Source organism: Gracilinanus agilis, chromosome 6 (genome assembly GCF_016433145.1).
Source record: "Gracilinanus agilis isolate LMUSP501 chromosome 6, AgileGrace, whole genome shotgun sequence".
Classification (NCBI taxonomy): domain Eukaryota; kingdom Metazoa; phylum Chordata; class Mammalia; order Didelphimorphia; family Didelphidae; genus Gracilinanus; species Gracilinanus agilis.
In genome coordinates, this window is record NC_058135.1 from 246,858,196 (window position 1) to 246,884,670 (window position 26,475).

Sequence of the window (26,475 nt, forward strand, 5' to 3'; positions counted from 1 at the left end):
TTTTGCCTTCTTTGTTTTTGGGTAGCTTCATATTTGTTGAACTTTTTAGAGAAAATGGTGATAAAGTCAGTATTTTGCCTTTTTCCATTTCCCATTTTTGTCATTGATGATGAATTGTTTGAAAAGGTTGGGCTAAAGTTGTTGAAAGTTTTGGTAGTATCTTTTCATCTTAACCATTTGTCTAATTTGATATTGATTTTGGTTTTAGTTTTAACTAGTTCATAGTGCAACCGAACACAGAATTTGAACTTCCACATCAATGACCAATCATTTTATTTTCTTTTAAGATATTCTCATTTTATTTTCTTGGGTGATATTACTGAGTACTCTTCATAACCAACATCTTTGTGTTTTTTGTTTCTAAAATCAGATTTACCAGTCTAATAAACTATAACCTGATCTAGGCAAAATAAGAAATATCCTGTTTTTTATGATTATGACTTTCTTTCTAAATCCTCATGAGCTATCCTTTTAATATATTCTATGATATGAAGAATCAAAATTAAGCTCACTGACTAATAATTTTAAGAATCTCCACACTTCACAGAACAATGTCTATGTGGAGTTCTTTGGTTCATCTCTCATTCATCTTAATTCTTGAAAGCTTCCTCATGTTGATCAACCAACCACACCTACCATAATTCATAATCTGGAATTTAGTTTGTCTGCACTTGGCACTTGGACTCACTGAGGACATCTTAGTGCTCTTTGAACATGTCTTGATGACAATTGAATTTCAAAACTCTGCTAAAAATTTTTGTTCTTTTCTCCCCACACTAAGATCATTCTCCTTAGGAGAGAAAACAGAAAGAAAATAAGTACTCAGTAGTTCTTTCTTCTTTCCATCATCCATTATCACTACCCCATTCATGTCAAACAACATTCATTTCTTTTCTTGGTCTTCTGAATGACCTGAATATGGGCTAATATTAGGTTGACTAAATTGGATGTGAATTATACTTCTCAAGGGAAAACTTGGCCCTTATAATGACTATTCTAAAAATCATTAGCAATATAAAATTTATACAGTGCCTTGACTTGCCTTTGTCATAAAATGTCTACTACATAAGAATATTTTTATAAGTATTTGGAAGATTGTAATGAATCTGTGAAAAATAATTATGACAAGTTAACAGAATACTCATGATAGACTGGCCAGCTAGGGGTGAGATTATAGTTGCTGGCTACTCTGTATCTTCTTTTTCCATTTTTCATCCCCAATCCTCCTACAGAAAAAAATCCCACATAAATCTAGAAAAATATTGTTTATTCCTCACTACCAGGGAAATAGCTTTCCCTCCTAAAAGAATGCTTTGCTCAATCCCTTGTCCCCAACTTCCCATAGTCTTGAAGGAAATAATCCTTCCATTATTTCGTACAACCTAATACCTAAAGGCTTCAAGGAGATTTGAAGTTGGAGTTTTGTCTTTGGGGCATAAGGCACTATTTGTTTTTATATAATCGTGAGTTATATTCAGCTTTTAGTATATGATAAAAGAGTTGCACATTCATATTTCTTTGAGAAAGGCTATGGGAATTACATTTATTTTGAAAATGCAAGAAATGGCCTACATACAACCAGAATTTGGAAGGAGTTAGACTAAATGGGCAAAACATATCCTTTGCTTAGCTAGTAAGTCCAGAGAAAATAGTGTCAGTACTTGAAGAGATCTTCATTAAATAAGTTTCCTTATTTAATAGATAGATAAATTAAAAGTAGGTAGAGATCATTACTTGTGTAAGGTCAGTGGTAGAATCAGAATTAGACTTAGTTTCCTGATCCATAGTTTAGAAATCTGAGAATAAAGCATAGACTGAATCCAGACCCTGAATGAAAGAATAAAATGATCATGTAGAGTGAATATTCCCCTCATTGGAGGGAGGCTACAAAATAGATTACACTTGGGAGTTAAAGGAGAGACAGAAAGAGACAGAGACAGAGAAAAGATAGGTTGTAGGTTGAATTAATTAAATAAAAGCATCTGACATAGGTAAAGTAATATAACAAAATAGAAAAAAAAGTCTTTTCCCTTATCCAACAATTCCCAAGGCTAATCCTTAAACTTTGGGAGTTGGTCAATGATATTTAATCGAATACTCATTAAATAATTGCATCTATACAAATTAAGGCTATGGCAACATGATCTATCATGAATGGAAGACCCAAAGATGGGTATGATCAAACTTGTACTAAGCACAAAACCTGCAATTAGAAGTCTTATTTCCCTGAGCATCTTGCTCAGAATGATTTACTCAAATTATTAAATTAAAGGAATGGTTTTTCTGATTAGTTTGAGCTTCACTACAAAATGCTTAAAAAAGAATACAGGCTGGTTTTTTTTCTTCCTGCAAGTGGATTAAGGTTTTAACTACATTATTCTGTCAATATCTTCCAAAACTGTGTTTATTTACACAGTTAAATAAAAATCACAAAACACTGAACAGTAATACTGGTATAACAGAAACCTCATTTAAAAAAATGATAATTTCAAATTGTTCTTTGTAGTTCCAAAAAGCTTTAACTTCATAATTTTACCTGATTCTCCCCATGATCCAGTGAAATAGACAGGGCAGGTATAAATATCCATGTGGCTTAAGGGCCAGTAGCTAGAATGTAGCTGGCAGATCATGGATTTGAACCTAGGGATCCTTTTGCTTCTGGAACTATGTTCTTGCTGCCTTCACAAAGATATTTCCATGGAGGGTTTCTTTCAGCATAACAAATTTTCTTGGCACATCAAAAAAAAAAACATTCCATCTTTCCCCAAATATACTAGCAGTGCTATTTATTGATTGATAAAAACCATTACCTTTTGTCTTAGAACTGATAAGTATTGGTTCCAAGGCAGAAAAGTGATAAGAAGCAGGAAATTGGAGTTTTGTCAATTACCCAGAGTCACACAGTTGGGAAGTATCTGGGGTCAGATTTGAATCGAGGACCTCCCTCTCTTCTTAGCCACCTATGTGCCCCTAGAGTGCCTATTATATAATGTACCATTGAATTCTTCCTGAATAGCATTATTATATATGCATATATTCTAATATTTCATATTTACCAACATACTATATGTGGGTGAGTACTGATGGTAAATGGGGGGTATCTAGCCTGACTATGACTATACATTATTAAAATGAGATTTGTCAAATATGAATATACTTTTTTTCAGTATTATATATGAATAATAAAATGTTTTTAAAGAAATATGGCTTATTCCTCCATTTGCATTTGCTAATCATTCATCATGGGGACAAGAGGATGGCAGGTGGACAGCTCTCATACTCCACTGATATCCTTGAGATGGAAGCCGAGGAAGGCATCCACTATGTTGAGTGGTCTTCCTGTGGCAAATTTAGGGGAGTACATGGGCATGAGTCATACAGGATGGGTAGAGATAGATGAGTTACAATCTGCTTTGTTGAAGGGGATAGTAACATGAATGGGACCCCAGAACCATTGGAATGTTTGAAGATGTAATAATCATTCAGTAAAGTATAAGACATTTCAATTTTAAAAATCTGTATTAAAGATAATTTCCCAACAGGTGTTTAATTTACTCCAAAAATGTGAAATTTCTAGCACTTACAGTGTGAGATTCTTTAAGTAATGTTTAACCTTCTACTCTCCTTTTTCTTTTGCAGGGTTTTTGGAGCTGCCATACTCCTCACCTCCACCCTCAATATGCTAATCCCATCGGCAGCTAGAGTGCACTATGGCTGTGTTATATTTGTTAGGATCTTACAAGGGCTTGTTGAGGTATGGAATTACAGAACAACAAACAGATTATCTTTTCTGACTGGTAAATGAAGACTTGATATAAGACTAAGTCTACACAATGCCAAACCTACTAGTTGAAATTCATTTTAGCTCCATTGAACAATGGTTTTATTTTGTGCCAAGTGTCAGAGTCCCCAGAGGTAGAGAAAAGAATTAGATGAATCAGGATGCTGACCCTTAAGGAGTTCTGAGTCTCACTAGATGGTAGGGTATATACTGCCCTCGCAGTCATGAATCACTGAATTTCAGAGATGGAAGGCACCTGAGTGGCATATAGTCCAATCTACACCAGAAAATAATGTCCCCTATAACCTCCCTGACAAGTGACCATCTAACCTCTTCTCAAAGATAATGAAGGGCAACTCATTATTTCCAGAGTCGGTCCTTTCACTTTAGGATGTATCTAATTGCCAAAAAAGATTTTCTTCTTCTTCCTTATATCAAGCCTAAATGTTTTTCATTGCAATTACCATTCTTGGCTCCACGTTCTGTTTTCTGGGGGCCGAGAAGATCTGAATTCACATTACACCTCTCTCACTTACTAGCTCTGTGACCATAAGCAAGCCTATTAATTTTTTGTACCTAATAGTCCTCTGTAAATTTGGAACTGTAATGCCTATCATACATTATAGTAGTGAGGTTCATAATACAAAAATATATATGCATAAATGACATTTTATAAACTCCCCCAAAAGGGCTGTGTCAACATGTCAGTTATTTTGCATGAGAAATAATTAGAAACATATAACAAAACCAAATTCTGTTTAGAGTTTTATTATAGATAGTGATGAGGTATAATGGTTGGACCCAAGCTTAAAGCCAGGAAGCCCTGTGTTCAGATTTTGATGCATACTGGCTCTATTATCTTAAGCAGGTCACTTGATTTCTTGGTGCGTTAGTCAACTTTCTAAAACTTTACAGTTACAGAATAGTTGCCAACCTCAGTGTATAGAAGCAGTTTCATCACCTAGGAATTCTCACCAATGAAATCATAGATACAATGTCTATCATAAGTATTTCTTACTCCCATGTTACATATGAAGAAAGTAAGGTCAGGGGAGATTAAAACACTTGGATTGTCATATAGCTAAATCAGAAGTGAGATTTGAACCCATGCTTTCCTGAGGCCAAATTAAGCATCCTTTCTACTACATTATACTACCTTTCTAGAGCCTAGGGAAAGTTCATTACTGATTTGATATATCAAGGGAAGGCTTAATGGAGATAATAGTTAAGATGACCCATATTGGAACGATGGCAGTGGGTAGAAAAAAGAAGGAATTTACAGGACTTGGTAGCTGATTGACTTTGCCATGTGAAAGTGTTGGGAATGGTGAAAGATAACATTAAGGCTATGAATACAAGATATTCTACATTATAGCAAAGCATGGTTTTGATTTTCAAAAAACTTGCTGCTTTTAAAAAATTCATTAGTTGCCTTGGCATTATGCAGATACAATTTTGTTGAAATGGGACAATAAAATATTTTAAATGAGAAGATGGATGGAGAGAACAATGAGCCAATGGTGATTTTTTCCTAACTAAAAGAAATTTTTTTGCCTTTGGTATTTCAGGTCTTGTTCTCTTTATTCAAACCAGTGTTCCACTAACCAGAATCCTGCTGTCTAGAAATGGAAAGAATAACTTAATAGCAATTTTGAGTTTGGACAATGTTATTTTTATTTAATTTTAATTTATGAGGGGCAGGAAAGTTTTAAATCTGGTTAGTGGATAAAATAAAAAATCATGGGGAAAGTTAAATGTTTTGCTAATGCCATCAAGCCTCAGAAATAATCAACAAAACTCAGTCATTACTTTGTTCCATAAACATGACTTTTTAAGAAGCAGGCATCAGCAGTGGCCCTTGGCTGTCACTTTCATTTTAGAACCAATGCTCTGCATAGAGATAATCTTCCAAAATTCTGTAGAGAAATGCCTGGAGGGGCAGAAGAACTATGGGACTGGATGAAAGTCTTAGTTTTCTTTCTCTAAGCTGGAGCTACATTAAATTTGAAGTGATGGGAAAACCTTGGAGAGGGAAGGTGGATATAATTGTTGCCTTAAAATAGGCTTCCTCCCTCTTGAGAACCTAAGTGTCTGAGAGGACATGGAAGACAAAGAGTGACATTTAATTGTTTTGTGGAACAACTCGGGACTAGTCTGTAGGTAAAACACAAGAAAGTCAAGTGGGTCCTCTTTCCAGTTTCTAAGTATTTGGTAACTCCTTCCCCTCCATCCCCCTCACAGGGAGTCACTTATCCTGCCTGCCATGGGATATGGAGCAAATGGGCCCCTCCTCTAGAAAGGAGCAGACTAGCAACCACTTCCTTTTGTGGTAAGTAGCTCACTCTCTTTTCCATGGAATATGGGTTTAAGTAAAAAAAATGCTTATTCATGACTTATCTACTTCTCCATTTATTGTAGGTTCCTATGCAGGAGCTGTGATTGCGATGCCATTAGCCGGGATTCTTGTGCAATATACTGGATGGTCTTCAGTGTTTTATGTCTATGGTATGTTAATCTTTTTCATTTAAGGCAAGCCTACCCTATTCTCAAAGAAGTGTCAGGGGATCGAGTCATTATTAGTCACAGGGTTCATGGAAATAAGTAGAAGTTGAAGAAAAAGTAACAAAAGTATTTTAAGTGAAAGATAGAATTTGGTGATGATGAATTTTGACAAGGTACTATTTCTTTCACTAAATCCTCCTCTGTGGCCATTGTGGGATAGTTGATTCTGGATTCTCAAAAACTATGACTCTTTTTATGATGATACTATTCCGATTGAGAGCTGGAAAGATCTTTAGAGGGTAACTCAGGCCATTATCTGACTCCAAATATATGGCTCTTTCCACTATATCAAGCTGTCCCTTCTCGTCCTGCCTCTTGAAACATCTTGCTCTGTAAGGTATTACCAAACTGGAAATGCTGTGGAGTGTCGTCTCAGAGATGTACTCTGAGATTGTCAGCTAAGGACCAGACTGGCTAAATAACATTTAGTTGGCTATCAAGTAATAAATTATTTTATTTTTTATTTTTGGCCATAGTAACTCATGAAATGATTTTGCTAAGGCACAGAGGATTTGAAATCTGTTAGTGAATAGAATACCCATATGGCTGAAATCACAGATCTTTTGAACAATGCAAGTCATGTTGTATTTACATCTGTCATGTCTCTCTCACCATAATATTTTGAGATTTAAGGAATTTAAGGAAAAAATGTTTTTCACATATATTTTTTCCTGTATCATTCATTTCTTCTTGGAAATAACTATTAAGCTGCCAAATAGTCTTCTTAAGCCAAATGTTCTTTGTTCTTCATCTGTGCCTGTGTGTGTGTGTGTGTGTGTGTGTGTGTGTGTATGCGTTTGTTCAAAAGAGAGCTATAAGAAGAAGATTTGACCTGTGATTTCACTGGCACAGGGCAATCTCCTAAGGAAACTTCCTTTATCAATATAGATTGGCACTAGTTCTAGGACTTTTAACCTTAGAAAGTTGCCTGGCATGCTGAGTTGTTAAATGATTGGACTGGGAGACTCAGCCAGCATGGGTCACTTGGGATGGGGTTTGAACCCAGGTCTTCCTGACTCAGACTTATTCTGTGTTATGCTATACTGTTTTTTGCTGGAGATAATGAAAGGCTGGATTAAAAGAACAGTATATTATTTTTTAAAAGATTTATTGGCATTCTTTGTTTCTACATTACAAAAAGTATCAACAAAACTTTAAATATATATATATATACATGTATATATATATATACTATCTTTTAATTTAGTCTTCATCCTAGTGTTAACCCTTAAAAACTGTTATCCTGTATTTCTGAAAATCAAAAGAGCCAATGTGTTCAGCATATGTGTTTATTTCCTTTAAATGAGAGAATACAGATACCCATGTGGGTTTTTTTGATAGACTCAAGCCCCAGGGACTAGGTTACAGGCTTTTATAATGTTTCAAGAAAGAGGGGAGGAGGTCTCTGGGATTGGGCAACAAGGAAGAAACTTCTGTCCAGAAACCGAAGATGTTCATCAACTACTTGAAGTATAAACTAGGATATAACTTTGATAACGTGGAAGGTGATGGGCTTCCTATTATCTGCCTCAATGTTATCTGCAGGGACTGGTGACTGGGCTGAACTATTCTTGTATAACAACATTTGCAGTGTTACTTCCAGGTCAAATGTCAGGTTTTTTTTATTCAATCTTAATCAATCAATCAATTAATTAATTTATCCAGATTAATCCTGAAGTTCCAGGACAATTCTACATATCACAAAGCTGTTAGGAATTTGTTAACCCTTGATACTAGCAAGAAGAAGTAGAGTTTTCATGCATTTATCTGACTATATTTCACCCTTTTTCCTCATTACTGTGTTCTAATCTACTTCAGGTTATAGATACAGGGTTCCCAATATCCTAGTACATTTCCATAGAAATACCAGTAGTAAACTCAGGTTGTTTGAACCTAGTTTTTCTTTCCATACACTTGAAAAAAGGGAATCATATAATCATAAATGTAGAGCTGGGAAGGATCTTTAGAGGACATCTAATCTAACACCATTTTACAGATAGGGAAACTGAGGTACTTATCCAAGGTAACACAGATGGTTAATTGTGTGAATTCAAACTCTCATGCTGAGATGTCAACATACCATTCTCCAATCAATTGTAAACCATGTCTTCTTAGTTACAAGTCTTATTTTTCAAAGCCAAACTATACTCTTCCTTTCTAAGTGACAGCTTTAAAATAATCAGACAAATTGATAAAGGAAAGAAGAAATTGACAGAGAATTAGTTTTCAACTGGCACCAATTGAACTTTGCTTCTTTTCCTCAATAAATTAAGGTGAAAATTTGGAAAATGAATAAAAGGTGACAAGGATCAGGTCCCAGAAGCTCATACAGTTTCTCCCCTTTTATTACTGCTTTTTGATGAAAATACCAGAAAATGATGGAAATTATGAGTAGTTTATAGGATATCTATTTAGCTGTGGCTTTGTATTACTTGAGGAGTAAGAAGATTCATGATCTCATTAGATCAATCAATGACTTGATTGTTCATTTATTTAGAGAATAGGAGAAATGGATTCATCTTAGAAATTGACTAACAGAAGACTGTACTAGACACTGGAAAATACAAAGTTTAGATAACACCTATTCCTTGCTCTCAGGAAGCTTTTCATTTGATAGAAAGGAAAGTAGATAAATATGATTCATAATAAGAGATGAGTCTGTTAGAGAGAGGCATCTAGGTGGCACATTGGATAGATTGCTGGTCCTAGAGTCAGGAAGACCTGAGTTCAAATCCAGCCTTAGACACTTTCTATGTGTCTCTGGACAAATCACTTCACTGTCTTTGCCTCAGTTTCCTCATCCATAAAAAATGAGTGGGGAGAGGAAATGGCAAAGATACTCTAGTATCTTTGCAAAAAAAACCCAACAAACCCAAATGGGGTCATGAAGAGTAAGGCATGACTGAAATGCCTGAAAAGCAAATGTTAGAGAGATTCAAAACCAAATGATTGGTGTTCTTCATTGGGAAAAGAGATCAGGAAGACTTTAAGGGATGAGAAAGAGCTTATCAGTTGGGTGGAGAAAGGAGATCTTTAGAGGTCTAAGAAAAAGTGAGAAAAAAAGACTAAGCTTATAGATTTAAACTGGAAAAGACCTTAGAGATAACAAAATCTAATCCTTTCACTTTACAGTTGAGGTTATTGTGATCCAGAGAGATTAGTAATTTGCCCAAGTTCACACAGTCCTTAAGTGGCAGAGCTAAGGTCTTTTAACTCTAAATTCCATGGATCTGAAATCTTTTTTCTATAGTATCATGCTATTTTTCATAGACAAAGACATGGAAAAGTACAAGTATTGATTAGGGAATAGAAAATGATCCATTTGGACTGGAATGTAGACAATGCTGACATGAAAAATATAAGATAAGGTGGAGAGAGGTAAGATGGGAATAGATAGGAAAGGTCTTTGGCCATAAATTATCTCACTATAGAGACAATTGACCCTATATTAAAGTCAGGCCATATGCAATGAATACTACTGGCATATCCTGTATAGACACAGGACACACTTTACATGTTTTTGAAAATAAAATATTTTGAAATATATTTAATGAATTTATTCAGATAGAAAGCAGGAACTGAATATTCATAGCTAAGAAGGGAAATGCAAATTCCAGGCACTCCAAATTGGATTTTTGAAAATATAACCCCCTCTTCTGTGGGGCAAATGGATCAGAAGAGTAATTAATAGTAATATTCTGTAATTGATTGGAACAGAACAAAGATGCAAGCCAGCCGAGGTGTGAAGGAGAATCAGTGGAGACTAAGAATGGGGCAAGAAAGATTAAGAACATTCACCTTGTTCCTCAAGGAAGTAAACTACCAAGAGAATGGAGTGAGAGGGGAATTAAAATGTCTAGCAATTGCAAAACTGGAATAAATCAGTCAACATTCTTTCTATTATTAATGACTACGAATGCATATACTGCAGAGTGAGCATTTTTAATGGTGAGATTGCTAAAACAGGAAAAGATAAAAAAGGAATCTCAGGACTCATAGGGAGAGAGTTCATAGCCATTCATTTATGGAATGTCTTGGCAATACACCAGGTAATAATATCATGTACTGGAAATAACACAAAGGTTATTTATATGAAATATAGAATGTTGCTTCATTAATTACTGTGCCTTACTTCTTCTGTGATTCAAGCACTTAGAACAAGAGAAGATGCTGAATTTTGTTTTAATAGATGGTACCTCTTTTGACACATTCTGCCTGACTGATCTTAGGCAAGTCATTTAATTTGTTGATTCTCAGGCAATTCTCGAACCCTATCATTTGCAGAGAGCATAAATGGGGGGATTTTCCACATCAGGATTTCTATACACATTGATGAAATTTCAAGTCCAGGGTCCCACAAATCACTGCCACCACACATATACACATACAGTTTATAAGAATTGATGTAGTAGCTTTAGGAAAATAGGAATTAACAATTCCCTTACCCTTAATATCCCACACCACACACAGACAAATGTATATTTTTAAATCCTTACCTTCCATCTTAGAATCAATACTGTGTATTGGTCCAAAGGCAGAAGAGCAGTAAGGGCTGGCAATGGGGGTTAAGTGACTTGCCCAGGGTCACACACAAGGAAGTGTCTGAGGCCATATTTGAACCCAGGACCTCCCATCTCTGGGGCTGGCTCTCAATCCACTGAGCCACCCAGCCAAAAGTTTTGTTTTTTTAATTTTCCAAAATTGGGTGAGGGAACCCATGCCAATGGAATATTAAAGCCTACTTTTTATTCTACCAATAGTCATATAGAAATGACATAGATTATGTCTGTGCAATAAGCTGGTTTGACTGAATTGAACCTTTTAAAAAAATTTAATTCTAGTCAGAAAAATGTCCATTCATTTAGCTAATATCAAGCAACCAGGTTAATTCCATTTTCACTTTCCAGGAAATTGTCTTGGTTTGTGGATGGACTGTGCCTAGCTGTGATGCTTTCTTAAAATCCCCAAGTGAAATGACGNATATATATATATAGAGAGAGAAAGAGAACTAGTCAATGTGGGGATTTGTTTTGCAGCACAGTTGTTATGTGTTTTGTTTTTCTTTCTTTTTTCCCCAATTGGGTTCAGGAAGGTGGGAAGGAAAGAGAAGAATAAATCTACACTAATTAAAAAATTAAATTAAAATTATAGTTTGGAGGTGACCTATTCTCACTGTGGGATACCTTCAAATCTTGGTATCTCACATCAACAACAAGTAGCAGTCAGATAACTTACATATTTCACCATATATGCTACATATTCAGGATTAATTTCTGAAGCATGAGAATCTAGTAATTTATGTTAGTCTCTAATACCACACTGAACATAATTCAATTTTTAATATTAAAAATTAGACTATATATTCTCAAAGTGCTCCCTTAGCCCTAAAATTCTATTATTCAAATCCATTTTTGATTCATCAGAATGCTCTTAAAGATACTAAAGGATCATCACTATGAATATCAAATAGTCTTCTGTAAATGTAGATGACTCAGTCAATGCCATACTGTCCTCTTCAAAGTCTCTGGACACCCCCAGTGTCAATGACCCAAGACAGCAATGTTTCAAACAAGCTATCCATCAGTTTTCCCTAATTTTTGCCACATGACTAGCTTACCTTATTTTCTGAGGATATATTTTTGAAAACGTTCTTTATAATACTTCATTAGAAGCCTTTGAAACATTAAAGTAATGGTCACAGTGATCTTTAAAAAAGGAGACAAAAATATACTTGAATTCTAAATCTTGTATAGTAATTGAGCTGGAATGATTTAGATTTAGCCACTTATACTAATACTAACTGAATATTAAAATTTTGGTGGATGCCTATGCCCATGACAATTCACCAAAGTGGAAGTTTCCCATATTCTTTATATTTCCCATTCTGCAGCATCCCTGTTACCTGGAACCTTTCTGATGTCCCATTGGTATGGGACACAGGATTATGAGGCATTCATTTTGCACATTTTATCCCTGCAGTGAATAAGACTCTTGCTTCAATCTTTTATATTTCATAATATTTTGAAATTGTCTTTGTAAAGAAATGGATCCATTTTCATCAAGATAAAAAAGTATATAATTACGTTTAACTTTGAGTGAGACTTCTTTTGGGAAGTGTAGTTCCATCTTTGCAACCACTATTCTATTCATATTAGCATACCATTTATTCCCCCACCCCAAATAAAAATAAAGTGCTCAAACCCTAGCACCCTTAACATTCCACTTCAAATTTCTTCTTTCATTGCTTTCTCTACTTTTAAGCTAGGAGTATGGAGCAGGAAGGGACTTGGGAGATTATCTGGTACACTCACCCTTCTTATTTTATAGATGAGGAAACTGAGGTCCATTGACATGAAGTGTCATTATACTGTGATCTATATGACCATGCCATCCCCCTCCTCAAGAAGCATCCTTGACTGTCTGTTATCTCTATAACAAATTATAACCTCTTTTTAAGGCATCAAAAACCATTCACAATCTTTCTCTAACCTTTCTTTCTATACTGATTTCCAATTATTCCCCTCCATGCATTTACATACCTGTCAAACTGACCTTCCTACTATTCCCCATATATGACATTCCATCTTTGACTTCCATGCCTTTTGTAGAGGTGCTTATCCTTTCCACTTCACCTGTTACTATCCCTAACTCTCTTCCTTCAAGGTTCTACTCCAGTGATTTTGCCAACAAGGAACCTTTCCTGATTACTTCCCAGTAGTTAATGCCTCTCTGAAATTACTTTGTAATTATTCTGTATATATTTTGAGTTAACAAAGAAAAATTCCAGTCTTTGATATCAGAGACTATTTTATTTTTTGGTCATTGTGTCTCTAACCCCTAAAACAGCACCCAACACACAGTAGGCACTTAAATGTTGTTGATTTGAATTGGATTATTGCCAAAAGTTGAGATGGTCTCCAAGTTCAATTCCATAAGGTTTTTGTCTACAGGGTACTATGATGTTGAGCATCATATACTAATTCTAACTACTAAAATGTGTGTAGTGCTTTAAACTCTGAAATATATTTTCTAGTAGTTCATCTAATAGTTCACAGTTGCTCTTTGATATAAGGATTATAGGTATGATTATTCACATACTACAGATAGAGAAAATAAAACTGAGAGAGGTAGAGAGACTTGTCCAATGTTACAGTGAGGAAGCCATCAGAGGAAGCAGCATTCAAACTCAGTTTTCTCTTGACTACAAGTCCAGAACTTACATCCTGCACCTCGCTTTTAGAACTTCCAAAAGAGCTCAGATACATCAGGGAGTTTCAGAGACTAGAGAGGACGCTGTCACAGCCGTATCATTGATAGGGAAACTTATCTAAAAGCTCATCATTAATCCATCAATCAATCCACAAGGGTTTTTCATGCACCATATATACATGCATAAGTGTGCTGGAGCCAGGTCAAACCAGATCTTGAGAATTGATTGTTAAATTTTCAGGGTGAGCATTTACACCTCAAAAATTGGCAAAGGCTAAAAATCAGGGCTTGATTTATGATTTTAATGCTTGTCCAGATTTAGGAAAGTGTTGATTATGAAAATTAAACTTCAAAATGTGCTCTGCATGTATTTTTTTTCTAGAGAGATTGTTGTTAAATATTTACCAACATCCCTCTGCTTCTGTGTGCTAAACTGTAACAGTGCCATGTATCCCAGAATGGACCTAAAGTCAGAAGGGAGGGATTTAAACCTGGTTCTGACACTTATTAATTGTCTTAGTAGGGTCAAACCACTTTGCATTTTAGAATCTCAGTTTCTTCATCTAAAAATTGCAGGGAGGGTGTAACAATATTTGGGTTGCCTATCTACCTCATAGTGTTGCTGTAAGGAAAGGATTTTGTGAGCCTTCTTTTTTTAATAAATTATTATTATTGCTAATTGCAAATTTTCCTTTGAACAAAAGATCTCATAAGGTATGAGATTATATACACAGATCTTGTTTTTTAAAATGTACCAACTCAATGCACAATTTAGTCTGACATTTGTGTACTATTTATATTTATATATTTGTAGTATTTATATTTACATATTTGTACTATTATGATGACCATTCATGCTGCTAAGGGTTGTATTCAATATTGCAATGATTTTTTTTGTTTTTCTTCTTTGTATATCCTGAGGTTTACTTAATGAAAACATTTTGTTTAATTAATAAATACGACTTTCTTTTTTGTGGTGTTTCAGAAATTCAAGACTCCATGGAGAAAATTTTTTACATCTATGCCAGTCTATGCAATTATTGTTGCGAACTTCTGCAGAAGCTGGACCTTTTACCTGTTGCTTATTAGTCAGCCAGCTTACTTTGAGGAGGTCTTTGGATTTGAGATCAGCAAGGTATGTAAACAGGTCTTCTCTTTATTTCCACAATTTTTGGAAAGTTTGAGGTTTTAAAAAAATTTTTATTTGTATGAAAAGCGACTCCCAGCTCCTCTTTCTCAAGATATAGTTCTATATGAACCTTGTGAAGTACCAAAGGTGGCATCATCTTGAAACCCTTGATCATTCTTGTTGTCCTTTTCTGGATTCTCTTAAAATAGAATGTCAGATCTGCTCATTTATTTTCTTTTCTGACTGGAGCAAATACCCAAACTCTGTTTAATAAGTAGGTTTCAGGAGCCTTGAACTATTCTATAACATATGATAAAGATGGATAAAGTGGGATAAATAGGACAGGATAAGGCAGGAGATGAGAGGAGAAGGAAAGAGAGGAGAGGAATGAGGGGTGTGGAGTGGAGAGGTAAGGAAGGGAATGGAAGGGAATGAAGGAGAGGAAAAAGAAAAATCTTTTTCCAGTGACCTAGTATATTCCCATATCCAGCACAGCAAGGTGGATAGAAGTCTGGCCTTAGAATAAGATGATATGAGTTCAAGTGTTGACCTTGATACGGACTATCTACGTAATCATAATTAAGTTACTTTTAACTCTCAGTATTTAAAAAAATCCTGTGAGACTATAAGTTACAGATCAGTTGCCAATGTGCTTGGAAGAGAAAATCCAAATCAGAAATTCCCCACACTGATGATATAGGAGGTCTGAGCCACACACACCTTCAACAAATTTATGCTATATAGAAAGACAAAATTTAGACATTTTATGAAAAGGAAAAAAAACCTTTCTAATTTAATGTGTTTGGTTGTATGTCTGTGCTTTGATAAATGGCCATACAAAGCATTTATGAGGATAATAATAGCCATTATTTATATGGTACTTACTTTGTGTCAGATATTGTGATGAGTGCTTTATAATTTTTATCTCCTTTGTCCCCATCTTGGTCTTCATGTCCTTACCCATTCACATCGTAGCTTCCTAGTATCTGTACTAAGCCTGTCCCTAAATGAATTCTTCAGGAGATGGACTGAAGAAAACTTGATGGGGAGCAGCCATTCTGAGAGCTCTTTGGTAATTCCTGTTTCTAAGGAAACTGTTTTCTTCCTCTCTAAGCAAGATAGCTACTTCCCATTGTGCTCATCTTTTCTTCGTAGTAGATCAAACACTCCGGGGAACACTGTGGGCTGTAACTGCTTAAAACCAATTCTGCCAGTAATAGTCCACTTTCATAAGGCAGGATGAGTTTCATACCAAGATAGAGATGAAGCTATCAACCTAGACCAAAAGGGACACATGTGAATGCTAATGGAATAGTGTGCTTGTCCTGGAAATATAAATCCACATAATTAAAAGGGCACACATAAGGAAAAAATCTATATGTTAAAAAGAAATTAAATATTACATACTTCTTTGATTTCCCTTTATGGTTTTATCTGTGTTCTTTGTACTCGATACTCAGACTTGGTAAGCTCTCATCAGGAATATTGTTTTCAGTTCAGGCCATTCCAATTCAGGAAAGATGTTGGCAAGTTCTGAACAGTCCAGAGGAAGGTAGCCAGGATGGCGTTGGGTATCCAGTTCATTCCTTATGAGGATCAGTTAGAATAGCTGAAAGTCTTTAGTCTGAAGAAGAGTCGACTCAGGAGGGATAATATAACTACCTTCAAGTATGTGAGGGGCTGTCATGCAGAAGGCAATTGACACTGATTTTATTTATTTATTTCTAGAAGATAGAACTAGAACCAATAGATGAAAGTTGCATTGGGACCAATTTAGGCATGATGGCCTGAAATACGTATTAATAATTATATCTATCTCAAAGTGGGTTGGGCAATTTTAATAAATAGTGGGTTCCCCCTCATGGAAAATATGTAAGAAGATGACCTCTCATTGGGTATGTTCTTTCTGTTTCTGTCTCTCAGTCTCCCTCTGTCTCTGTCTCTGTCCGTCTGTCTGGGTATTCTTTTTCAGGTAGGACTTGGACTAGATAGCTTGAGTCCCCCTTTTACTCTGAGATGTGATTCTGTGATAAATAAGTTTATTTGCTTTGGCCCAACAATTTAGTATAAAGAACTAAATTAAGGCAGACCTTGCTTGGGACAATGTATATAGTCAAATGAGTGACTTAATTTTTATATTCTCAGCCAGAAACCATTTTCTACTATAATACAGACTCACTCAAATACATTTCAGTGGTCTAATTAACAGGAAATATTATATGTATTAGAGACCATCTCAGCAGCTAAGATGACCTCATCGAAACATTATTTTAACAACCATCTGAGGGCTATAGATCCATAGATGAAGACAAATGCTAACAAGGAAATAGATGTAAAAGGGTAGGTAACAGGATTTAGCCATATAACCATAATCGGGAAAGGGAGCCATTTCCTTTCCCCTTAACTTTTAGGGGAAAAAAGGCTATCAAATTACTCAGCTAACTTTCTTTGCTTCTGGGAAGCTTGCCAGTACCTGGCAAGATATGGATTTTTTGGGTTGGAAATGTGGCACAAAGTAGTAGAGATGAGTGAGTCATTCATTCTCATCCCCTGTAATGGGTGTATTAACAACTATCTGATGAGCTTAAGATAGAAAATAAATTTACATTATTATTGTAAAACCTGTGATCATCAACAGTATCAGTGCTCTGGCAATAAGAGGCACTGATTGTGTTACAAGCGAATACCAATAATTAGGCACTAGCTGATGGGGCGGAAGGAAAATAGATGAGTAAACAGGAGTCTAATGTTCTTGAGATTCAAGAGACTCCCCCCTAGCAAAAGCACTCAAAGGCTAGATCTAGATTATGTCAAAGTAGATGCTCCATTTAGTGCAGAAAAAGTCAATTAAGTAAAATGAAAATCACTCCATTATATTGTTTGAGTAGAACCAACTTTGTTCTTGTGAGACACTGAGTAACCAAATGGTTCCTTTAGTGGATGCATGAAAATATGCAATAGTTTCAACATTCCTGCTTTTGAAATAAAATACAGGCAAGTGAGCAGAATATTAGAATAGTGATTTAGAAGACCCAAAGTATTCCTAATTAAAATCAGAATTTTACAGCTGGAAAAGATCTTAAAGATCATAGGGTCAGAGATTTAGATGTGAAAGAGACCAAAGAGGCTATTTAGTAGAATTTATCTAACCCCACCTCATATAACAAATAAGAAAACAGAGACCTAGAAAGGGTTAGTGATTTGCTCAGGCTCATAATGAGGGGCAGAAGAAGAAGAGAAAAACCATTGATATAGCACCTACCATGTACCAGTCATTGTACAAAGTTCTTTTTTCCTGGCAGGTAAAGGGGTTTCTATCTAATGTCAAGGACATTCGTTCTTCCAAGAGAAAATGATGCTAAATTATGGAAGAAATTGTTTGTTAAGCTTTCTGTGGGTATTAGAAATGAGAGATATCCAGAATTTATAAGCAAATCTACATGTGTTAAATATATAACCAACACAGAATTGGCTTTTCACCATTAGATATGAGAGCAGAATGTCAATAAATTATGATATTGACTATGTGACATGAGTATTGATTTTTTTAAAGTTATTGATACTACTTTGAGACACATGATTCTGCAAAGGAAGAAAGAGAATTTATCTGAACTTAGAGCCTTCTGGGCAGTGTATATATTTCCACTGGACCGCCATTACCAAACTTAAGAAAAATACACAACTTAAAATCTAATTAGAGTATTTTAGTCTTGTTGAGATAAAGCAAATATGGTCTCTTCAGAATCTGGTTCACCTCTTTCTGAGGCATATATAAACATACATTCACACATATAATTTTAAATGAAATTGGCCAATCAGATATGAGCACATAAGATTTTTGTTGAGGAAGCAGGTGCATTGTTAGTCAAGAATCATTTATCAAGTACTTTCTATATGCCAGTCATTGTGCTAATCCTAGGGGATACATAAAAAGGAGGGAGAAGAAGGAATAAGTATTTATATAGCATTTTCCAGGCAGTGTCCAAGTGCTTTTATAAGTAGCTTCTTATTTCATTTATACAACAATCCTGAAAGGTAGATGCTGTTATTATTTTATGATTGAAGAAATTGAGGCTTCCAGGTGTATTATTAGTCAAGAAACATTTACTAAGTACTTTCTATATGCCAGCCACTATGCTAATCCATGGGGATACACAGAAAGGAGGGAGGGGAGGGAATAAATGACTTGCCCAGGGTTACATAGCTAGTAAATATCCAAGGCCAGATTTGAACTCAAATTATCATGAGTCTAATTCCACGGTTCTATCTATTATACAGCTCTGATAACAGTATACACATTGTAGAATTTTGTGAGGATTAAATGAATAATATACATTATTTTAAAGTGCTATGCAAATCTTTGAGGTCATTGTCATCTACAAAATGGGATAATTTATGGCTTATGGCAGTGCTGTGAGGAACAAAAATAGGATAATGTATGGAAAATTCTTTGCTATCTTTAGAACAATATATAAACATTAGTCAGAGTTACTATTACTTGTAGTGGAAAAAACACTAGATAGAATCATGAAAATTAAAGACTAGTTATGACTCTACCACTAATTGGATCAATGACCTTGGTTAAGTCAATTCTCTCTGGATCTCAATGTCATCTAAAAAATGAAAGTATTGTATTGGGTAACCACAAAGATTTCTTACAGCTCTATAATTCTATAATTTCAATGATATTATAAAGATATTTACAGAGTTGCTTTGGTTACCCTCCAATTTGCCAACCAAATTTTTAAAAGTTTCTTTTAGGCAGCATTTTGTTGTATATAAAAATCAGTTGAAGTCAGGAAGACCTGCATTCAAGTCCTACCTTTGGTATATATTGGCCATGTGGAAGTGGGCAAGTACTTAACTTTTCAGTGCCCCCAGGTGACTCTCAAGAACTATAAATTAACATATGAGATGCTTATCTGCATCCAAGGTAAGAGTTTCCACATCCGGAGTTCCCTACTGGTGAAGTCCCTGTTCTAGACCAAAATAAAACACACACTCTTTCTCCTTTCCCTCTTTTATCTTCCTTCTCTCTCTCAATCCCCCAATCTATTCCCTACATCCTCATCCCACCCCTGTGTCTTATCTTAATGGTTTTATTTGGAACGACATTGCTTCACACTAAATGATAGTTAAGCATCCAATGTTGTAGACGTAATTAAAGAATTTGTATTATTTACAGATATAATATACAACCAATAAAAATACAACTTCAAAAAATTTTAGGGATCTATAATGAAAGAATTATGGAAAGAAATTAATTGATTGAAACTAGAATTTCCCAGTCAATCACCATGACTCAAAAATCAAATTCTCTCAAGCAGGTAGAAGGGTCAGGAGAGTGTAGAGGAAATAGTAAAAAATAGAAGGGAATGCGCATTTAGGCTTTTTGATTGCTTTTTATCTCAAAGGAAGCCTCAGTGTAGGTCAGGGTAAAGAAAACTGTCCATTTTTGGAAATTGAAATAGAAGCTATTTGTTCAAATAAGAATGGCTATCCTCTCTGGTTTTGATCAATGCATACAGGGATTGGCTTTAAGAACTAATCGGTTTCTTCTTGGCATTCACATCTCTCATTATCTTCAAGATTTTTGGCCGAGTTCAGAATGCTGTGGTTCTGAGCTAAATATATCCCAGCCACAATGTTGAGAGTAAATCCAAGCAAAAAAAAATGGACCCTCACAATGGTGGTGGTGAAGGCTGACATGAGGAACAGAATCAATAATCTCTCTCTTCTCCAGCCTCCTACCAACTCAATAAAAGTCATTACTCATTCTAGAGGGCAAATTTTCAGGTTATTTCACTATATCCATCCTCCACACATAACCCACACACAACTTCAAACACAAGAGGTCAGGAAATTAAGTCATCATATCTTAATGTTAGTTAATTAATACCCATTTCTTCCCTGCCCCATTTGTTTTTCATCAGGTTGGAATGTTATCGGCTGTGCCTCACCTAGTGATGACGATCATTGTGCCTATTGGAGGGCAAATTGCTGATTTTCTAAGAAGCCGGCAGATTCTTTCTACTACTACGGTGAGGAAGATCATGAATTGTGGAGGTAAGCCAATTTATTGTGCAAATCCTTGTTTTTGCTCTACTGAGCCCATCTTTTCATGAGTGAAGTGGGTCCATTCATCCTAAATGTTGGGAGTTGTTTGGATCCAGCTCTTTATTTCACCTTCCATATAACTCATTTCAATGCTCCCCAATGAATTAGATAACCAACAAATGGTTTTCATGACTTTCATCTTTTACTGACCAAATAGCTATGGAAGGTCAGGGATGGCTATCCTTCTGAGGTATAGGATGCTACCCCCTGTGCTCTCTCCAACTGATTGTATGTGAATCTCAGCATCATAGTCATTGGACCCACTTAAAAGAAAGTATACTCTAGACTGCATTTTAAAAATATATCTTCTGATTTTTCACACATGCTAGGTCCTACCTAGATTCCACTTTGGAACATAGCAGTACAGATGAAATCACGACTCAACATATATTAGCTTAATAGGTATGAGGGTCCCTACATTACTGTTTTTATAGTACCATGTTGAAGATCAAAAATATGTTAACATTCACACTGATGTCAGCCACATTTCTCTTCCTTTATAAATTCAGCAAGGGAGGGGATAGAAGGTTGGACATGGAGCCAGGAAGCCCTTGATTCAAATCCCATCTCTAACACAGACTAGCTCTGTCATTCAAACTCATCAAGTGTTAATTTCCTCATTACGGAAATGGGTTAAATTAATCCTATAATGCCTATTTCATGGAATTGTCAAGTGGTTCCAAAGAGATAATATATTTAAAGGTCTTGGCAAATGTTTAAAGTGTTATACAAATGTCAATTTTTATTATTATTATAAGATAACAATAACACTATAGATCTAGATTTGGAAGGAAACGCAGAGGCCATCTCATCCCACCCACCCCCTTTTTTCAGATGAAGAAATTGAGGCTCAAAGATGTTAAGGGATTTTTCCAAGGTAGTAAGCATCAGAGTTGAGATTTGGACCCAGGTCCTCTACCTCGAGCCAGAGCTCTCTTTCAGCCCAGTACAAAGGAATATGTGGATATATAGTTAAGTTGGATTTTAATCACTCTTCATCTTTTTGAGAATCCCTTCATCTTTTTGAGAAAAATAAAATACTATAACCACATGGAGATTAGTTCTAGATTCCAGGACATACAGTCTGGGGATGTTAAATTCAATAATGTATGGATATTTTCCATTGATCTCAAAAGAAGAAAGCTTTAGATTCATTCCCCTTCTCCCTCCTGTACCCACCCCTCTGATTAAGCTAATGTGTCTCCATTAAAATAAACTAGTCTCTGAGAAGATATAACCTCTAAGTACTAGATTGCTCTCAGATATCCTTTGACATATCCTTTGAAGTATTCTTTTCCTTCTAGAAATCAGTTCAAAGTTGGACAGTCAGTGATCATGTTATAGGGGAGCATGTTAAATGAGATGTTCTTCAGGCTTTATGGATGCCCATGTGAAATAGTCTTGAATTTCTGATGGAAGTTCTTTCTTTCTGTTTGCTTTCTTAGGTTTTGGCATGGAAGCCACACTGCTCTTGGTTGTGGGCTATTCTCATACTCGGGGAGTAGCTATCTCCTTCTTAGTGCTTGCAGTGGGCTTCAGTGGCTTTGCTATATCGGGTAAGATACAAATTCAGTCTTTTTTTCCATTCATGACATTTCCTTTCACGATTGTAACGACAGATTGATTTTTGCCTTAGGGAGAAAATCTCTTATATTCTTACCATTTACTAAAGTTTTTCATCAATTTTTTTCAAAGGAAGAAAAAAATTGAATTTATGAAGTTACTATTTGTTTTTTCCATTTCTAATGATTTTTAATGCATTTAAAGTCTTTTAGAAGGGATGGGTCCAGTTCTCAATTCTTTATGCAATGAGAACAATATAGTAAAACATTTATATATATGCATATATATATATTCGTCATGGTAAAAGAGACTTGCCTCTCATCTCCTTGTACATAGGATATTCTTTGAACATGTTCTAAATCAAGGCAAATCTTGATTATTTCCTCAGGCATGTATTATATAATTCAATTCAATTCACTAAACACTTATTAAGCACCTTCTGTATACCAGGTGCTAGGGATACAAAGACAAAATCATGAACTACTGATCACGTTCAATCTACAATCCACAGGACATCTTTTTTAGATAATCAGTCTTTAGAGACTTAGCATCATCTCTCTTATATGGTGGTTAATTGTGTGCTTAGCTTTCCCCCTAATTCATTGAAAGTCATTCAAATTTTCAACACCTTAAACTTGTTATTCTCTTTAATTGAGAAGTCTGGTTTTATAATCTCATGAATAAAAATTTGGGTATTTGTTTCAGGATTCAACGTCAATCACTTGGATATTGCACCAAGATATGCCAGTATCTTAATGGGTATTTCAAATGGTGTTGGTACATTGTCTGGAATGGTTTGCCCTATCATTGTCGGTGCAATGACAAAGAATAAGGTAGGTGATCAAAAGGAAACAGAGCATGCATTCACATTTTTAAGAGCAGAGAGCTGTCAAGTTCTTTGCTCCTGTTAATGTCCTGTGTCTATGATAAGGGATATGAAACCCCTAACAAAGGACCATTGATGCCTCTAGAAGTCAGAGGTAGACCACCTCATTGGACACTAAGCTACATTCTTCTCAACACCTTTCAAATGAGTTTGATGTAGAAGCCAGATTGCAGAATAGCTTGTAATCATCACAGGACATCTATGGGGTCGAGTGGGGCATGGGATTTTCTTTTGTAAATCTCCAATATTGCTACTCTCTAATACTTCTTGAGGCTGACTGCAGCCATTCTTTTTCAGTTCTCAGAATTGGAGAGCTGGAAGGTGTTTCAAATGTCATTTAGTCAAATTCTTGTCAAAAGTAAGCATCTCTGCTACAAAATGTCTGATCAGTGTCCATCCATTCTAAACTTGAAAGCTTTATGAATGGAACATTCACTCCCATCCCCTTTTGGATGACTCTCTTTATAAAGAGCTTTTGCTGCCTGCTAATTTTAAACCCACTTTTATATAATATCTACTGGTTCTTTTTTCACATATTTACACTGAGACCAAGCAGAGTCTTTTAATTCTATGACCTCAAAACTTTGGTCAAGAGAAGTAAAAGAGCAAATGAACTTGGTGAAAAAGAGGGAATTCACTGTATAAATTATGTATTTTAAGTACTAGCTCTGAGGTTAGAGGATATATGTTCAAATCTTATCATTTAAGCTCCCTAGGTCTCTGTTTCCTCATCAGTGAAAATGAAAAGCTTGGACTAAATGACCTCTTTGGTCTCTTCCAACTCTATGATTCTATGATCTTAATCACTCCATGATCTCATCATTTTGTTTAATGACTAATTGTGATGTAGGATGATGTAGAGGGGAATATAATTCAGGTTCAGTTTGGACTCTATCATCCCTGAGGTCCTGTGACTATGATTAGTACAGGTGTTCTCACCTTTACAGATCACCACCAAAGCAAGTCTTCTCAACTTACATAATTCGTTTCCAGATACTTACACAAATTCTCTACTGAAAATTTATCCAGCACTCTAAATGTCTTCCTCTAGTTCACTAAGTTCAGTTATAATTTTCAATCTCAGGCAGGTTATAGATATTCCTTGCCTTTTATTTCAGAACAGGTAATTAAAAAAATAAAATCACTCATGTTAGAAATATATTACTTATGATAATGCTGATCATCTATAGAAAATGTTTTTTTTTCTTTTGCTCTTTAAAATTCCTTTTGCTCTTTAAAAAGCAATACAACATTTGGAGTTTTAAATGAACACCGGACCTTTTAAACTCTCTTAGGCTCTTCTCACATTCCCACTTTTCTTTATTACAGTCCCGGGAAGAGTGGCAGTATGTGTTTCTGATTGCAGCCTTAGTCCACTACGGTGGAGTAATATTTTATGGAATCTTTGCTTCGGGTGAGAAACAACCCTGGGCAGATCCTGAAGAGACCAGTGAAGAAAAGTGTGGTTTTATTCACGAAGATGAACTTGATGAAGAAACAGGGGACATTACTCAAAATTATGTGAATTATGGTACCACGAAGTCCTATGGGGCAACGACACAGGCCAATGGTGGTTGGCCCAATGGATGGGAAAAGAAAGAAGAATTTGTACAGGAAGAAGTTCAAGACTCATACATCTATAAGGAAAGAGAAGATTATTCTTAACAGAGCTAATCATTGAATCTATTTTGTAGTGTTTGTGATTAAATCCATCGTGGTTGTTTGCACAAAAGATGTGGTGTAAACATGTTGACACATACCCAAATGACAGGTCTTGCTGTATAAAAAAAACCTTAAAAAACAAAAAAAGACAAAAAAAAACAATCCCATCAAGTGACCATTTGTTCAAGTGACCATCTGTCCCCATTAAGACATGGCATCACCTCCATTCAGGTCCAGCCATTTCTGCACTACACATTTTGAAGTTTCCTGGTCAAAACTATAGAAGCAACTAGTTTCTTCTATAGACACAAGCGCTCAAACTCATAACTAATGATGAAAGCACAACTATCTGGGTTGGCACATGGCACATCAAATACTCTGGTGAAAAAGCCAAAGCTTCTTGATCATGAAAAATGCACTTATATATTTGCTACACTATATGGAAAGAGATATATCAACAGGACTTTGTGTTAAAGAATCCATATTTATTCAGTCAGAGGGAGGCAGTGCCTGCTGGCTGTAAGGTAAAGATTTCAGATTTCTGGCAACCCCCAGAAGTACACCGAATAGGCAAGAGATAATAAGCTATTCTGTAGCGTTGTGATTCTGTGCTGAGGGTACTGAGATATAATGGGAAGAGGACTGGACTTCCAGTTAGGAACACCGGAGTTCAAGTCCTGGCTGTGTGACCCTGGTTGAGTCACTTAACCTCTCAAAGCCCCTAGAAAACTCTCACAGATGAAAAATTACATCAGAGATACTGATCTATGTTGGTGGAGGAAGTTTCTGCATTGGGAGCTTCTACACACCAATGAAATAATAGATCTAGTTAAAAAAATTTTTTTTGTTAAATATTTGGTGAGACAGAGAGGAATATATTGAAGTAGTTTATAATGAAAGCTAGAGTTCCCAGCATGGAGAGAACCTCTTTCTTTTCATGTTTGAGGTCTTGCCAAGTGAGGGGGTATGCTTCAAGTTCTTCCATTCATTTACCGGACAGTATAAAATACTTTACATTTTAAAAATCTGAATTTTCATGCAGCATGTCTGATAACTTTTTCAAAAAAATAGACTTCATTGTATTTTTATTACAACTTTGTACTGGTTGTAAAAACTCGTAGAAAAGACATATACCTTTAAGAGTCTAATAAATTTATTACAGAGCTGTAGCCCTTAAGAGATCGTTTTAATGATAAAGGAAATAGAAAACAATTTAGACATTCTTCCCTTCATGATTCCATACTGTATTAGGCTTGTGCCACAGATCTCTATATAGAATATAAAATTATTAACTTCATAGACAATTTTTGTTACTTTACAAATCCCATTTAAAAATGTATTTGTCTTTGAAAATAGAGGGCAATAAATTATATGACTATATCTAATATACATATATGTCTATATCTACACACATCTATATGCACACAAAAGAAAAAGCAACAATCCTCACATATACCAAAAGTGACATAAAACTTCTATTGGGTTTGGGAGATTGTGATTTCTACTTTCATAAAGTTGTAGAATTTTAGCATCGGGAAGAGACAGCCCGTTGGCACTTCCTACAGT

At 35.5% G+C, this 26,475-nt stretch overlaps 1 protein-coding gene and 1 pseudogene across 1 annotated transcript in view; one reads left to right on the top strand and one right to left on the bottom strand.

Annotated features, from left to right (window-relative positions):
• The window catches only part of SLC17A6 (solute carrier family 17 member 6), a 53,512-nt gene extending 28,600 nt beyond the window's left edge, over nucleotides 1–24,912 (top strand). The window contains 9 exon segments of the mRNA XM_044680954.1: nucleotides 3,640–3,754; nucleotides 6,023–6,110; nucleotides 6,200–6,368; nucleotides 7,609–7,630; nucleotides 14,538–14,687; nucleotides 20,615–20,747; nucleotides 22,244–22,354; nucleotides 23,067–23,194; nucleotides 24,577–24,912. Of these exon segments, the coding sequence (XP_044536889.1) occupies nucleotides 3,640–3,754; nucleotides 6,023–6,110; nucleotides 6,200–6,368; nucleotides 7,609–7,630; nucleotides 14,538–14,687; nucleotides 20,615–20,747; nucleotides 22,244–22,354; nucleotides 23,067–23,194; nucleotides 24,577–24,912 (1,252 nt within the window).
• Nucleotides 20,219–20,390, bottom strand: LOC123251733 (annotated as a pseudogene).
• Nucleotides 24,913–26,475: the final 1,563 nt, after the last annotated feature.